Source organism: Poecilia formosa, unplaced genomic scaffold, assembly GCF_000485575.1.
Source record: "Poecilia formosa unplaced genomic scaffold, Poecilia_formosa-5.1.2 Scaffold283, whole genome shotgun sequence".
NCBI lineage: Eukaryota > Metazoa > Chordata > Actinopteri > Cyprinodontiformes > Poeciliidae > Poecilia > Poecilia formosa.
Genome location: NW_006800222.1, coordinates 696,517 through 714,143, shown reverse-complemented (window position 1 = coordinate 714,143; position 17,627 = coordinate 696,517). Strand labels below are relative to the sequence as shown.

General features: G+C 37.8%; 1 protein-coding gene across 1 annotated transcript in view; it reads left to right on the top strand.

Moving 5' to 3' along the window:
* LOC103151500 (solute carrier family 2, facilitated glucose transporter member 9) overlaps positions 1 to 17,627 on the top strand; it is a 118,322-nt gene that overhangs the window by 94,841 nt on the left and 5,854 nt on the right. The window contains exon 12 of the mRNA XM_016681505.1: positions 5,111 to 5,238. Within this exon, the coding sequence (XP_016536991.1) occupies positions 5,111 to 5,238 (128 nt within the window). The remainder of the gene's footprint in view (positions 1 to 5,110; positions 5,239 to 17,627) is intronic.

Sequence of the window (17,627 nt, the reverse complement as noted above, 5' to 3'; positions counted from 1 at the left end):
TATCATTTAGTTAAAAAGGAAAACGTTGACCAAGAATTTCAGGCAACAAAACAAACCGTGTTTAAATTTGATTTTCATGGCCAATAGAGGAAATTTAAAAAACTTAGGCTTTTAAGATTCAGGGACACAAAGTGTGTTTGAAAGAGGTTGTTGTGATTAAATCTATCAAGTCTAGCAAGGAAATTATAAAGAAATCTACAGGAAAGCAGCTCAGCAGCACATAACTTGTAAATAACATTTATCTTAAAAAACTAATTAGTTTTGTGGAGTGCATTTTTTTCGTCATTCTTTAAAATGTCTGTAGAACTTAAACCTTCAAGGTAGCGCTTTACGGTAAATCTGCATTTGTTTAGTTGTAACCCTCGGCAATGAATGTTTGACAACAAAGTTTGTTCTATGAGTTCTGAGCTGACTTTAGCTGAAACTTTTTGCCTGATTTTATTTGAGTTTCATACCTTACAACTTTTATTTTGGTAACACTTCATGATGTTACACTGGCATAAACGTGACACAACTCCCGTGATGAACATGAAGGCGTCTTTATGAATGTTTATGACTGAAGTGTCATGAAGTGTCATTCTGTAAATAACGACACTTTTAATGCAAAACAGCATTAATGGTTGTATTAAAAGTGCATTAAAAGTGTCACGTTAGCATCATTTGGTAATTACATTTTTTATGCAAAGTTGCACTAAAACTTACATTAAAAGTCAATTAAAAGTGTCGACCTTGCACTAAAAGTGTCATTATTTACTGAATGACACTTCATGACAACACTCAGACATTCATGAAGACTCTGTCATGTTTATGACAGTATCATGTCAGTCTGAACACCCCTTCAAATAAAGTATTACTCTTTTTTTTCTCCCCCAAAACAATTCAATTTGCATTTAATATCTATTGAAATATTTATTAAGTCTAAAAAATTCCCGTATGAGGAGTATTAGTGGAGTAGCTTCTTGTTTTCAGATGCAGAACATCAACATGGTACCTATGTGGGGAGCAGCACAGCAACTTGTCTTTCGAATGTACAAGGTCAGTCCATCAGCCCATGTTTAGTCTCCATGGTAACAAACATTCTCACTGACCAATAAGATTTCGCCACATTGCATTAATGCTGTGGCTTTTCACTGAGACGTGTGCAACAACTTCAGGATGCAAGTTTCTGAACAGAAGCGCCTCTTTGTCTCCTGTATGGAAGAATGTCAGCCGCCAGCGCCGCTAATGGCTTCATATAGATTTAGAAGCACTGTCAACGAACCTGTTGAAAACAAATATTGAGCTCTCTTTACTTGCTGCTGTGAATAATCCCTGCTATTATCCAAGGGACAAACATTAGCAGGAAAACCGTGGTGTGTTTGTTTCCTGCGTGTCACTTCTAAGCCTCATGTTTCCTTTTTCCCCTTGGTTACCTTTTATTGTTCTGTACTATTTGGGGTTGTCTGAAAACCAATCTTCATTCAGTCATTTGCATTCTAACAGTGCCAACCAGAACATACCCCGATAGGCCTATATATTTACTTGGATCACCATGGACTAACTCTGTTATACAAAACCGAAAGGTATCAATAAGTGCTGAAATCAGGTGATGGGTGTTTGACATGCTGACCATTCTTTTGTGTCGACTGCATGAATGAGCAGACGCTCGGTTTTAATCAGCAAGCCCCATCGTCTCCAACCCCTTGCATCTCTGCTGGCATTTGCACTGTTTTGACCGATTTTTAAAAAGATTTCTGCACGTTTGTTTTTCTGTACTGCACCGATATGCTGTATTGTAAAAAACAAAACAAAAAAAAACAAAACAAGACTGCTGTTTTTATGTTGTTCACATTCAGATTACGTACAATTTAAAGACAGTCATCCTCCTCAGTTGCACATCTCTTGGTTAGTGAGACAATTTGTCCATTCTGATAACTGTACAGTATTTTTTTATATCATCTTGTACAGTGTATTATTATTGTTAATCTTGTTTTTTTTACATATAATTTTTTGAAAACATTTTTTGGTGTTTTGTTTACCATGGATTAGCCCCATTAAACAAAGCAGAATCAACATCCCTTGATGCTGCTGTTGCACCTGAATTTCCCCACGGTGGCACCATAAAGGCTATTTCAATGCTATTCTATTAATAAACATCATCTTGTTCAAAGAATGGGGTGGGGTTTTTTTCCTCACAAGCAGTTATTTCCAAGGAGATGCTGAGCCTTTATGTCAGCTCCTTGTGTTCAGCTGAAAATGCCTTTGTGGTTTTTGTATCTTTAGCTACAAAGGACAACAAATTATCTGCTGATAGGATTAAAATCATACATTTTTGTTGTATTTTTTTTTTGTAAGCTTCTTTAACATTGACAGACAAGTCTGGCAGTTTATATTATAATTAATGCCAATAAGACATTGTTGTGTGAGTACACACACATTAATACATTTTGATTTAGGATCAACTAGAAGCAAACGTGTGTGTGTGTGGCCATGTAGCATGCGTTAAAATGCTTTGCACCAAACACCATCATCACTTACATCAAAATTCCTCCAGCCTTATTTCAAACCCACCAGATAACATACAATCCTGATATATAAAGAAAAAATAATGATGTGAAAAAATGTGAAAAGGTGACTTACAATTTTTTTCCTGTTGTACTGCCTCAAAACATGTAAAGAGGTTATTTCTGAAATAGACTAAGCAGCAATTACAGCTGCTAGGCCTTTTTGGGCTTTTTTATCATTGCCAAGATTTTATTTTATTTTTTTTAATCCAGTCTTCTTAAAATAGCTCAAACACAGTCACATTGGACGGAAACTAGCTTCTAGTTCAGTTAAAGTTTTTAAGTTGCATTTAGCTCTAATCCTCCACTCGGACAATCCTACCAATAAATCTGCCCTCGTCTCGTTTTGAAGATTGTAGCGCCGGCTATGATTAGGGTCACCGGAGGGTGAAGCTCTGCCACGGCCTTGAGTTAAGAATCCACATGATGACTTTTGGAGAGCAGCTATTAGTCGCCCCTGTTGACACAGCGACTCACCTCAGCAGTGGATCTCTTCATCGCTGCTGTGTTATGATGGGTTTCTCCTCGTTGTCACTGTAGGTGGACAGCCATGCCTCTGCTACGTTTGTAGTCGTTGGGAGGATGGACCGATCGAAGCTTGGAGTGTTGTTTTATAACCCAAACCCTTTTTTTAAACGTCACCACTAAGTTTCTGTCTTTGTCTTTGTTCATTGATGCTCTCGAATACATCAGTGTGGGTTTTAGCTTTGAGTTAGGTTGTGAGTTAGGTTGTGACCTGATTATGATTATGAAGGATTAGGCTTGGCAATCCTTGTGGAACAAGTTGTAGGATTAGGGTTAACCCTAACCCTACCCGACACCAAACATAAAGTAAATTGAGTACTAAAATATTTCAAAGATAAATGTGAAAAATGAAGGAACAAAGAAACAGTCAGTGAGGAAGTATCAAAGAAATGGTGTAATGACTTTTTTATGGATATGACGCTGCAGTCAAAGACCTGAGTAGGTGTTGCCAGCTCTCCTTTTGAACTGTGCAGCTTGTTAGTTGTTTTTTTTTTTTATCTTCCCCTGTTGTTTGTTTTTCCTTGAAGATGGACAGTATCCCAACAGCTTTGTATAAGATGTAGCATAGGAAACATTTGAACTATTCTAGTCTTTTGAAGTTTTGCAATCTGTTCCTAGGAGATAAAGTTCTGAACGTCTTTTATCGCACGAGAAAGAAACAATAGGTTGACTGCTCGTGTTACTTTTGCCCCAATAAAGGCAGAATAATGGAAATATACAGGTCATCCTATATATTTCAAAGGGGTTATACATTTTAAGTTGAGTCATATTTTAGCCAAAGAAAAAGCTTATAGACACCAGCTATTAAACTCTCAACCTCATCTTTCAAAGCTTTCTGACCTGGTTAAGTTACCGTAACGCGCTTTCTATTGAAGGAAAACTATTTCACTAATACAACTTTGTCATTTGTTGACACTTTGTCACATCACTCCATATAATACAAATGAATCCCTGTTACTATAGTAACTTTGCATATTGGCATCAAATATTCAGAATCCTGATGACTATTATTTAATAGTTATAGCTGGAAATGTGCTAAACAACGTTCACTTTTCTTAATGAAAACACTGACTTGACCTTTCCTCAGGGGGAAGCATCTGCTCAAATAAAACCAAAACCAGTGCTTTCCTTCAGATTATTACTAGTACAGTAACACAAATGCAAAAAAATAAATAAATAAAAAATAGACTTTGGAAATAAATGTTTTGCTCATAGTTAATATAATGAAACTGCATTTGTGTTTTGGTTTGTGTTTTATTTTATGTTCTGAACTCTTTTTCCATTTACGTTTTTTTTTTTTTTTTACTGAATTAGTCTTAGTCTAAGTGTTTTCAACATAAACTAATTATGCATCTGTTTGGGTTTCATGTGTGAATTCAATGCAGGCACATTAAAAGTACCTTCAACATTGGAATTAGTTACTTGATAGGTGCAATGAATGCATGGTGCAGTGAGGTGCACATAAATGAGACACACAACCTCTGTGCTTAGTGTTGATCCATAGATTGAGCAACAATTATTAAAAAAAAAAAAATGTTCATAAAAGTATTCAACCTTTTGACATAATGACTTACTTTACATTTAAACAGCCATTTTTTTTATTGAGTAGACAAAGAGTTTTAACCTGCTCCTACAGAGTTCACTATTGAGAAGTCAAACTCAAAGTGATTGTCTACGCAAATGTTAATTGGCTTTGTTTAAACATTACAGCAGTTTCAGAACAACATATAGTTGAAATTAAAGTCAGGAAATTTAAGGGACATGGGTGATTGTGCAGCTGAAAATTCAGTCCCACAGCATAAATTGCTGCAGAACCTTTACAGATGCTAGAAAATATAGAACAAATTCTTAATCTGCACCAATTTTTGATCTGCATCCTGCAGCGAGAGCAAACAATAAAAAGTTATGAAGCACCTAAAGGGCGTTTGTTTGTTTTTCAAACTGAAACCATTTGTTTCTGTTAGTTGCTGTCAGCACTTTGTTGTAACTAATGGTTCATATATCTTTCTCTCTCTCTCTCTCTCTCTCTCTCTCTCTTTCAGGTGGCATCCCATTTATCCTGACTGGGGAACTGTTTGAACAATCCTACAGGCCTGCTGCTTTCATGATCGCTGGCACTGTGAATTGGTTGTCCAACTTTGCTGTGGGCCTCTTATTCCCTTTCATTCAAGTAAGATCTGCTGTCTAAACAAAAAGATGCACTCACTGTATATAATTTATGGTGTTGGCAGAGATTTGAATAATGCTAAAAAAAATAACTGTTGCAAGAGAAGGAACAGTAATCGACTGAAGTCAATGCCCAAAAGTCACTAAAATGTATCCATGGAGTGAAGTTTACACACACACACACACACACACTATATATATATTTATATGTATTGCAGTTACTTTTCAGTAAGAAAGTGTGTGGATTGATGAATGGATGTGAAGTGTTAATCTGAAATTAGTTATGTTAAATTGCAAACCTTATAATTTAAAATGCAATAACAACATACTGAAATATAACATTTTTCCACTGTACTTGTCTTGTCTCGATACACGTGGGTCCGAAAGGAGAATTTGAGTTCCAGGTTGAAACTAAAAAAAGTCCAATCTTTCACTGATTAATAAACACACCATAACAAATCACCACCAGATATTGCAGAGTAACGTTAGTAAAGAGTCTGTGTCTGCTCCGTTTCAGGTGTTTGGAAAATCAATACAGAGAAAGTTCAGTAGGTGTAAGCCAATTAAAAGGACATGTAGAAACGTGTCCATGGTTCATTTAGCTGCAGGAGAAAAAGAGAGAGAGAGCAAGACTTTCAGCAGATAACAAGAAGGCTAAATGTATGGGAAAATTACATAAATGGAGTGTAGAAAAGTTGTTTTTTAATCTTTTGAGCCTTTAGTAGGCTGTCACTGTTAAGGATTTGGAAACATTGACAGCCTACTGAAAGTCACGGTAAAGATCTACATTCTCTGGAAAATACAGAGGTTGTTGTTTTAGAAGTGCTGGTTGAACTGGTATCACCATCCTCACCTCGCTTCTGCCTGTGCCTCAAAATGCTACACAAAGTCCCTTATCATTAGTTTTGCATGGCGTTTGGCTGAAAGAGACAGCTTTGTTTGAGTGGAGTTCCACACTCAAGCACAACACTTTATTGAACACTAAAGGCTCTGCAAGGGAGCACCTGGACCATCGGCTGCTTTGCATAAGAACAATAGAAGAAGTGAGTGGAAAGCAGAGGAGGAAGGTTGAGCATGTATCAAAACCACATGGAGCATACATTAGAAGAATAAAGACCAGGGTCTGGATCATCCACCCGCTGATGGCAACCCAGACATTAGTATTCAGAGGAAATTGTGAAAATGGGTCATGTATTAGAAAAAAAAAAAAAAAACATGTTCAGATGCATATTTTAAGGTTTCGTTGTGTGACAGTAGCTGTTATTGACCTACCTATGAACTACAAACACACCAAGTACAAACAATTTGCTAAATAATTTCAAAAACATCTGCTAATGAATCAATATACTGAGTTTCTCATTCCTTCAGTTCTTGAAATTATCTGCAGCTGAATGTGACGGGGTTTGACAGCCAGGACTTTACTCTGGACATCACAGTAGATGCTCTCGGTATTGTGTCTATCCAAAAATATCCAAAAATACAAGATTTCTTAGCACTGAATTTCTTGAGCACAATTAGAGAAAAATGTCTTTCTGAATACCTTTCATTAAAAGACAGTTACAACTCTTTTTTGTTTTTTTGCTGTTTAATATAAGACCTGGCCAGAGCTTAGAAAAGACAAACATTAACTCTCCATTATTGCGACCGTGGTAATTGCTGCCTTAACTGGCACAGCTGGTAAAGCAAACAAGCCCAAGGGTTCAGTAAGGCGTTTGCTTTTATTTCCCAGCCAGGATTAAGGGACAAACTTTATTTGCCTTTTTAATGAGAAAACATCAGAGGCCTTGCATCACATGGAAGAAAGCATCAGACTTAAGGTGCTGGAATAAGTTATGGAATAAAATAAATATTACAGCTCAGGGAAGATAATTACATTTTAAAAGTCAGACGTCAGAGGAGTTTAAGATATGTCGTAAAATCATTAGTGTCGTTATTTTTACTGGATGTTAGCATCAGTAAAGGCCGAATCATCGCCCAGATTTGAAATAAGAGTCACTGTGACGCTATTTATGCTGTAATGTTTGACCTGAGATGTTTTTTAAGAAAAATTGAGGACACTGTTGTGTTTTATGTTGCTGATTTGCTGTTTCGTCTGCAGAGTGTTTATAAGGTGAAATAGGCGAAAGGTGAAACATGGCAGGGTGATTAATACTTAGACAGGAGACCTGCTATTTTTACTGTGCTATGCACATACTGGGTTTATATTTTGTCTGTGATTTTGCTTTAAAAATAGCAATAAACATGTCCATGAGGCTGGAAAGCCTCCTTGACATCACCCCAGTCTTTATCTCTCTGCACACGGGGAAAGTTAATGTTATTTCCAGTCAGGAGGAACATGTTGCTCAAATAAAAAGATAACTTTGCACTCAGAATGCGCTACACAAGAAAAATATAGATTAAGGATGTTCTTCTGGCCTGTTGCAGAAATGCTTTGCCTCACATGTTCCTAACTACTCTACTCCAAGTTTTATGATTATGAGTTAATAAGATTTATATCAGCATCTGAATTGTTATATTCAGCTCAATATTTCTTCTAACTAGACCTTTGTGGTTTCATATCTCAGTGAATGATAAAATTAAACCTGCCAAAGGCCACAATTCAATAATTCCCACTCGATAAATGTCTTATTGAAAAGTTTATGTATTTCATTAACTTCATCACTAAATGAAGCATTTCTTAAAGATTAATTACACACAGACTGATGTTTTCAAACCTTGTCGTCCATTAATTGTGGTGTTTTCCAACTTACTGTTAATGAAAACATAACATTTAATTTTTAAGAAGATTTAGAAAAACAAAATCAAACCAATGACTGTTGCACTTCCTTATTAACCGGCTCAGGATTAAAAGCGATGGGTTTGCTTTAAACTTTTTACCACCTCGGTCTTTTTTTGAAGAAAAATGGAGACACAGCAAGAAGGCATCTGCTTGAATTGTTTTGTGAAATTAAATTTGGACAGAAACAGCAGAATGTTCAATCCTAAAAAAACAAACAAGAAAAAACATTTTCTGACCCAGTTTTCATTTGCATCTAAATCATTGAATTTTACCCGAGGTTTTAAATGTTCTCTGAAGAACTGTGGGTTGAATGTTGAGTGTTTTAAAGGCTTTGAGACGATGATAGTTCAGCAGACATCACTAGACAATCCTCAGGAAAATAAAGCTTCATTTTATTTTGCATGGGAAGAAGGCAAGACTTTTGGTCTCGGTTTAGTAACTTAAAATTTTAATGATGTGAGATTGCAGCAAAGGTCACTGCTTCCCATTTATCCTTTTTTTTAATGATTTATGGTCCTCTTTGAAGCACTTCACATTCCCCCAACGAGCCTGTTAAGATGTGCCAAGTTGTGAGCAAAGACCTTGGTTTAAGACAAAAACCGGCTGCTGCTGCAGGCTGCATGTCTACGTAACCAGTTATTGTCGATAAATCGTCTCTCTGCATTTTGCACTATTTTCACAGCTTCTGCTCCAGTTAAATCTGAATTGTTCAGATCTTTGAATAATTTTGGGCTTCATTTTAAATATAACGGATGAAACATTGTTTTTGGCAATTTAATTTAACTATCCTACATATTTGGTAGGCAGGATAAATACAGTAAGTAGCCAGTGAGGCACAGATATATATAGAGAGAGCTTTTATTGGAGTATATTTACAAAAGCACCGGTTCCCATTCGGTCTAAAGAACCTGGAACTTAAATCAACTACAGCGAAAGAGCCCCTCCGTAGTTTCATTTTCTTATCAGCAGATACAGAAAACTGCTTTAGCTAGAGCACGCTGTAGTCTATTTCTTGCCGTCTTATCTCACACTCGGCTCGACGGCGAGCGAAAAATAAAACAAGTAGATTTAGACAACCTCTGGGCCGCGGAAATTAGATTTATTTCTCGGCTCATTCATCGTCTGTAGCGATAAGCTCAGCCGCTGTATTGCTTTTCTCAGATCCGGGCCAGACTGTCAGGACAGACAGCTGTAAAGAGATTAGATACTCTCGGTAATCTTCTCTTGAGTTTGTGGAGTCGAATGTCCTGAACTGACATTCCCTCGAGCGAGGCCCGGCGTGCAGCGGGACCCGTCGCAGAATCGGATCCGTGGCCCAGGTGAACATTTAACCTTTTAATCCAAATCAATATCCTCCAGAAGCAGGTGGGCGAGTCACCGACGAGAGCTAAGCCTCGTTATTTCCACACCATCACTGGCGGAAAATTTGGACAGACACTTCATTTTACAATTTATCCTCGGAAGAAAATTGAGAATAAAACGGCGATCCGTGAGCCGCATTGACACGTCCAGATCAAATTAAATATCATCTAAAGGATTTAGGCAGGCTTAGGTATCGGTCACACCTCAAAGGGCTCTACAAGGTAGAACGAGCTGGTGTGCTTTCTCACTTGAGGATTCCTGCATGTGTGTGTGTGTGTGTGTGTGCGTGCAATGACAGGAACGTCTTTTACTTGCATTTTATTGTGGACTTTTTTTCTCCCCTGCAAAATCAAAACACAAAAAAGTGAAACACTCTGGTACATCAGCGGGTAGCAAAACTGGGGGAAAAAATCCATAGATGCTTGTGTTAAATTTGGAAGATAATACATTTGTTTTGAGAGTGATTTTATTTTTGGCACTTAGAATTGGTTTTACACATCTATTAGATATTAGTCTAAAGCTACACTTGCTTTAGATTAACTAAGGCGAAAAGCAGAAAGAGACACTTTTTAAACATAACTTCCCTGTTACTCACCCAGGCCATTAAAAACGTTATCTTTCAAACATGTCTTCCTGCGCAAACAATTATGTAATCCCTTCACTATCTATGAGTAGTATTCATGTCGCAAAAACATGTAAATAAATATTATTTTACGCAAATTTCAGTTCTTCATCTGCCTTAGAGACCTTCCCAAAACTCTGTCCGTGGATTTGGGGAGAGTCTACTTTCTGGATTACACTAGTTTGGACTAAAAACATTTCTAACTGGAACAATACCTGCTTTGTGCCCAACTTGAAATATCATCCAAGACAAGAGGTGGTTGTACGTAAGAACAACAAAAATGGCTATGAAATGAGAAACTGCAAAGATTGAAATGCCTCTTGACCTTAATTCAGAGCTTCAGTTCACTAAATTACCAACCGATTGATCAACAGCAAGAGGAAGCAAGAACAATATCCTGCTCTGACCGCAAATCCATGGCCAACCAAGTAGCAAGTTCATGACCTCTGTAGATGGTGACCTATAGATTAGGAAACAGATATTAGCTTCCCAGTAAAACCAAAAGAAGTAGCGTAATTTAAGGACTGTGAGGCGCACCTGAACATAAGCCCCACACTCTGACTTTGAAAAGAAAAGAAAAAAATAAAGAAATACATATAATGACTGCGTTTGTCTATAAGTCGTAGGTGTCTGTGTTGTAACATAAGGTATTTAAATTTAACTTTTTCCCCTTACTTTTAATGAAATAAAAACTCCAAATACTTTTTCCAAACACTTGTAACACAGCTGCTTTTAAAAAACATAAATGGGAAATGTCACTGATTGCTATTTTCCTCCTGCAATCAATGAGTGCATCAAACAAACTTCATTCATCGTTATGTTTCATGTGCTTTTCCTACGCGCTTTGTGAAGCACTCTGTGATTTTATCTGTAAAAGTTACATAAAATTGTACTTTCTTACTCACTAAAACCACCAAAAGTGTCTTCTTTGTTGTGGGAATTGAACAGCTTCACTTTCCTTTTGCTCTTGGGCTTCGACACACAGCAGTGCAGCCTTTCAAATCAGAACATGTTGGCAAAAAGCCATATATTAGCCACTGAATTGCATATATTCCACTGAATTGCAACTGTTCAAAGCTTGGGGGTAAAAAGTAGAAGATTACAGTCCAGAAATTACGGTAAGAGTGCTGGACCACCTGTCATTTCGCCTTAGGTTTATATACAGCTCTTTATACAGAGTCTACTGCACTGAACCAGACTGAAAACCTCCTGGTTATTCCACCAAATATAGATTTCTGAGTTAAAACATTAGTATTGTTGTTTCTAAATGTCAGAGTTGACACCTATTAAACACAGCAAATAACACAGGAAAGACAAGAGAAAGTTAGATTCTCATTACTCGCGAGGAGAACAGACAGAGATGTGCTTTCAGTTACAAATCTCCTACCGCTCTGAAGCACATTTCTTTATTGTCTTTAGGATCCCTAATCACAGAGAGCGCTGTAACTCTAAAGGGAGGGGGAAAGACACTTCATCACACAGTCACAGCGCCAAGATTATCACTAACTAACAACACAATCTATCTCACACTAACTTATCTAGTTCCTGACCCAGGATCAAACAGGACAAGTTGTGAATCTTCACGGCGATGGTTTTATAGCTATCTAAGAGGTCAAAAGCAGGGCGTTCTGTGAAGAGCTGCTGTCACTGCTCTTCTCCAGAGAGGCCCTCTGAGAAAGGAAATCAGAGTGATTAACAACACAGAAACATTTCTTAAAAGGTATGACTAAAACAAATAAGAATACATAAACTAAGAACATATAAAACAGTATAACAAATAGTTGATAATAATACAATTTACCTAACACTAAATGAATATGAACTTGTTTTCTTTGCATTATTTCAGGTCTGAAAGCACTGCATCTTTTTGACCATTTCTCATTTTCTGCAAATAAATACAAAATTTTTTGCTTGGAATTTCAGAGACATGTTGTCAGTAGTCCATAGAATAAAAGAACAATGTTCATTTTACACAAACATATACCTATAAAAAGTAAAATCAGAGAAACTGATAATTTTATGTGATCTCTTAACTTTGAATGAAGCGAAGGGTTAACGTGTATGGCTCAGTGTTAGCTTGCTATTGTCAAGCAGCACAAATAAAGACGTCAACACAGCAGCACTGGGAGGAGATGATATTCCTACCATTGCACCAAATCCAGGAAGAAGAATGCCAGTGTCTTGGTTTAGTCCTTTCTTTACTCCAGGCTCAGAGGGCTCACTGCCCTGCCGGGGAATTAAATTTGTCCGTATGCCTGTGGCATCCAAAGATGCTGCACAGAGTGAGCGGACGCTGCTTAACTCAGCAGAGGTTGGGGAGCTTCCAACAAGTGTTACAATCGCAGTGGAGAGGAATTAAGCCTGAGGGGGTAAGTGCAGAAACAGCAGCGGTGGTGGGGGGGAATCCCCATTGATGTACCACCCGTGTGTAGTTTTCTGTTTCACAGAGCTGTAAAAGAGCCATCACAGCGGCGCAGAGTGATGCCGCCTCTGCCAAACCTGACTCGTGCCCACAGGAGGTCAGATGATTTCCCCTGCAAAGACCGATTACAGCTCCTCAGTTGTGTGCCGAGAACATGTTTCCAGCGTGTCCAAGGTGACGGAAAATAAACTTGCAAGTGTTTATGAGTTATTAACTAATTTCTTCCTTAAACACTTGCTGCAGTAAGCTTGTAAAAACAAAGTATTTGACGGAGGAGCAGGCGGCGGCTTGGTTTACGGTTTCAGTAACGTTTCAGCACGCTGGACCTCAAGTAATTCTGCTGAGCCCTGAAACTGGGCCTAGAAGCATTGAAGACACATTTAGAAGATACATGTTGTGTGCTTATGGGATGCACTTTTACACCCATTTTTTTTTGGGGGGGGATGTTCATAGTTCGTGCCTCGTCTATTTTTCGAAGCTCTAACTACTAAACTCATTTTAGAAAACCACTGATAATACTTTTCCTTTTAATTTAATGTATTTTGGGATAAACATAGACAGTTAACTGAACAAGGAAAGAGCAAATGACAAACTACTCTTTAGAGGAAAAGTAAAACAAAACAGAAATGAACAAAAAATTAATACCTTATAATCATGAAGCTCAGGAAAAATATGACAAAATAAAAAATGATCTATATAATTGGGTACATGGAGATTCAGAGGACCCATTTGCTGCCTGGAGAAAAAAAATAATAATACATATTGCTCTTGTTTGCTACTTTTGAGACAGCAAGAATGATTAGTAACTAGCAGCCTGGAGCATCCACTGCTCCTGATCTGCGTTGGAAACGTGAGGAGAGGATCTATCCTGAAATAAACGTTAGCGTTCTGTAAGACAGACCAGGTAACAAAGCTCCTCACAATGTTTGTGGATATTCTCAGTTTCCTTCTGGTCTCTCGCTTCCTTCAACGTTTACCTTTGATGTTTAAAGCGATCTTTAATGTTTTGCCAGGGGTCCTGAGTGAGCATGTTCTCCATCGCAAGTTCACAAGCTGGATCCATGCGGCTGTGACGCGCTTTGAAGCTACGTTAATCATCCTTCATGGATTGGTGTCGTGTCTGCTTGATCTCAGGGAGAAGGCTATAAATATATAGGCTCTATAGCTTCACAGATAATCCAAAAGACTGAACCGTCGGATAAATTGTCTCTTAATATGCTACATTTTAACCTTTTTATTCATTCTTTAACCCATAAATAACCTATTAAAAACGCCACAACCATCTGCTCGTGAATGTAATTGCGCAATGCGACACGCATCAAAGTTGTTATTGAGTTGGAGAATAGGATGAATAAGGTTGTTTTATTTGAAAACCAAATATAATTATTCACTCTACTTCATACATACTCATTAGTCGGCCTCTTCCTCTTCCTCCTCCAGCTTCATGTCATACCCTCTACCTTTTGTTGCTGCGCAGCAGACTGACATTCCTTCTCCAAGGCAGCTTTTCATTAAGCAGATTCAACTGTGTCCTGCTCCCTTCACCTCTTTTACATTTTTCAAGCCGTCATTAAAATGACTCTGTGTTCTCCTCCTTTGCTGTTGCCCTGTCCCTATAGTCTCCGATTTAAAATAGATCCATTAAAAATAGCAGTTTGTGTTTTAGTTAATATTTATATTTCACATTCTTGTAAGTGTAGTCCTCGCACATGCCTTGACCTTAATCTGAGCATCATCCAGATGTTGATTCGTACTGGGGTGGTTTTTTTGTGTTTTTCTTTAAGTTGGCAAAGGTTTGTCTGAAAGTCAAATCTGAAGTCGGCTTTATCCGTCATTCTGGACGGACGCAGAAATTTTAGCCTGATTGAAATTCCTAGCAGACGTCTGTGAACCTGCTTCGCATGTTCTTGTGGAAGTTTCTTCCCGGTTGAGTTGATCTTTGACGTGGATGTTTTTCAATGCGTCAGTCTCCCTCTTGCTAATCTAATTTTGAATAGTTCGTTAAATGAGTTGCAATTCCAGCTCAGGAGTTTTCATTACGGCTTTTATTTTGGGTTTTTTTATTCATATTTTTATTTTTATTTTGCGGTGTTCATTCCTTTTTAGTTTGAACATCTGCAAATAGCTCAATGATTTTTTTCAACAGTAAAGATTTCTACTGCTATCAAAAATGTTGACAGTGAGGTTGCCATGTTGGAGAGCCATTTTATTCTCTGTTTAAATGGCTCTCAATTTGCATTTCTGTCCCAGACAGGCTTTTAAGTCATGTGAAATTTATCTTTGATCTGTTTTTTTTTTGTGACTTGTGAAGCATTTGTGAATTTAGCTTTGCAAATACAATTTACTTATTTACCCTGAAAATATCTTAGGATTTAAAAAAAGAAAAAAAAAAAACCTCCACAAAAAAAGTTAATTCTTAAGAATCGATACCTTGATGCATCTGATTTATAATTCAGTGTATCGTGCATCTTTAATTATAGCTATATGTGAAGGTGTTTTTCATGTCTGTTACGTTGAACCGAATGTCCAACACGACGCGAATGTGACAGATCCTTTATTTGCAGACGCTCCTCAGTGCCTTGAGCAAGTGTCACATGAATCGAGAGTTGATGCGACTTCTGTGTGAAGTATTTCACTCCAGGCGTTTAGCTCAGAGCTCTCAGCCATATGGATTCATTTCACTCCTCACTGAGGAAAATTACAAACACTCAGTGTTTCAGCCACGATTACGAAGACGAGCATAAGATCAACATGGATTTATGGAGACAGACATAAAGATTAAGCTATTTAGTAATCTACCATTGAGTTTGTTTAGCAGTAAATCTGATGTAGCTGTTGAGAAAATGAATTTTTTTTAAATACCAATTTCCATTGATTTATATGATTTATATTGCATTAGAACTAGTGATGCACCAATCAGAGCGCCAGCATCCCGACATCAATCATGTCCTCCCTTTGCTTCCTGATGGATTCAAAACGACGACCTCGTGGAGTACATAGTAAAGTTTAGACAAATGAGCTTTGTCTAAACTTTATTAGGTAAACCCGTTTAATTATTTGTTGTCACAAATAGTAAATCATCTGAAACTCAAAGCAGCCAGAGAACGTGATGAAGACGACTTGCTGAGATTTGGCAGCCATCAGAACGAGGAAGAAAGGGATTTTAGGTTGCTTTGAACATGGTGTGGTTTTGGTCACCAAAGAACTTTTGTCTTTTTTTTTTTCTTTTATATTCACACACAGCCTTTTATATTCACTCTCATATCTAAAGAGAATTAAACTAGTTGTATGCTGATTAATTAAACAATTGGTTAAAGAAATTTGTGAATGGCAAACAGAAAGTAGCTTTTGGAGGGTCAAAAGATATTTATGCACAAACATAAACTCCCTCTCCCTTTTAACTGGAAGGACATTTTAATAAAAAAAAAAAAACTATGTGTTGGGAAAGTCAAAGCTGAACCTGAGGAGAAGTCAAAGCTGAACCTGAAGATGAGAGTGAAACTTTCCTCATGACATCCTGGATATTCTACCGATGCTTTGACCTTCTGTCAAAGGCTGTTTGCCTGTTTTCTCTTCAGACCCTCAAGATGAACCTAATTTTGTCTTTTCAGCCCTGAGTGTCGTGTGCTGAAGGTAAAGAGTGAAGTGAACTTAAAATAGCCGAAAAACACAGGGTAAGAAACAAATTCACATTCTGGGTTTTTAGAGAGGAGGGTTGATTGAGACTTTTGTATTTTGTATTTGAATCCTTCCTGTTTTCAAAAGACTGATAAAACTGAAGGGTTCAGACCTACAACAGCTGTGCTCTTCACCCTCAGTAATTATATGCAGTCATGTAGTGACAGGTTAGCTCCCTGCTTCTCATTGGAAAAACACATTTATGAGCACAAATGTACATTTTCAAAAGTAATTTTGTATTTCCGTCCCTTTTTGGGTTGGTCTAACGGTAATTTGACGCGTCCTCCAGTTTTCACAGACAACCTACGGAGCAAAATATATGCAAAACACAGAGAAGCTGATGAACAGCGTGCTCAACCGAACCTGAATTATACCAGACGCACAATGACCACCAAAAGCGTGTGGTTTATCTGCACCGTGCTAAGTGGCTTTCATCCAAATATCAGCGCAGGTCATATGTATTTATTTGAGCATCAATTTATAATTTTGAAAAATACGAAATTCAAACCTATACATTCAAATCTTGTGTGTAAAAATCGCTGAAGCAACAGTAATGTCTCTAAAGAGTGCAATGTGTTTGTCACATTGAACGTCACATTTCTCCCAAGGGAGACAAATAACTTTGACTTTGACGGTTGTTCGGTACGGTTTACTTGAGTACGTGTGAGCAACGACCTGCAAGAGTAAAAGTCACAGAGGCAAAGAGAAGGACCCGGGAGATAAGGCCGACCAAAGTGGGTGAGGTGTGGACAAGTGTGAGAGACGAGAAGCGACAGAAGGTTATTTTTAGGCTGCCTCCGCCGCTGTTATTGCAGTATTCGTTTTGCTGTCTGCTTCGTTCAGGACCCGCTTCTACTGCAAGGCACAGAGCGGGCATCCAGATCACAGCGGTGACTCACCGGTCCCTGACTCGCACCTGAAACCAGCTCTGACCCCTGTTCAGACGACACGCTCTTGCACTGTCACGTCCTTATACTGACATGACAGAACGCCACGGAGGCGTCACAAAGTTTAGACCAGGGATGAAGCGAAGCATCTCTGAAGTACGTAGAAAAACTGACAGAAATATGAGTGGCACGCAGGTTGAGGAGGTTTTGTTTCGCATTTGTATTGAACTGTTTCATCTTTGGTCATCTTTTGATGCTTTTTATCAGTTTAAACTCCTACTTGCCATTTCTGGAGTTACTTCTAAAACAATGGCAATGTGTTTTTTTTTGCTAGTGAGGCCGTTCCTCAAAGGTAGATGAAGGACACCCTCATTCTCATCCTGGAGCCGCTGGCATTAACAATTTGAAGCTTAACTTCTTTATTGCTCCCTCAAAGATTTATTTAATCCTTTTTTTGTTTTGTTTTATCATCGTTCAAACTTCTTAGGTGAAACATGGTGGTGAAAATCAGTTGTTTTTCCTATCAGTCTCTATTATATAGAGCTATATGAACCCTTAGAGACTGATTTTGTTGTTGGCCTTTTGAAAAATATTCAAATCAAAATTAAAAACCTGTTTTTTTATTATTATTATTATTATTATT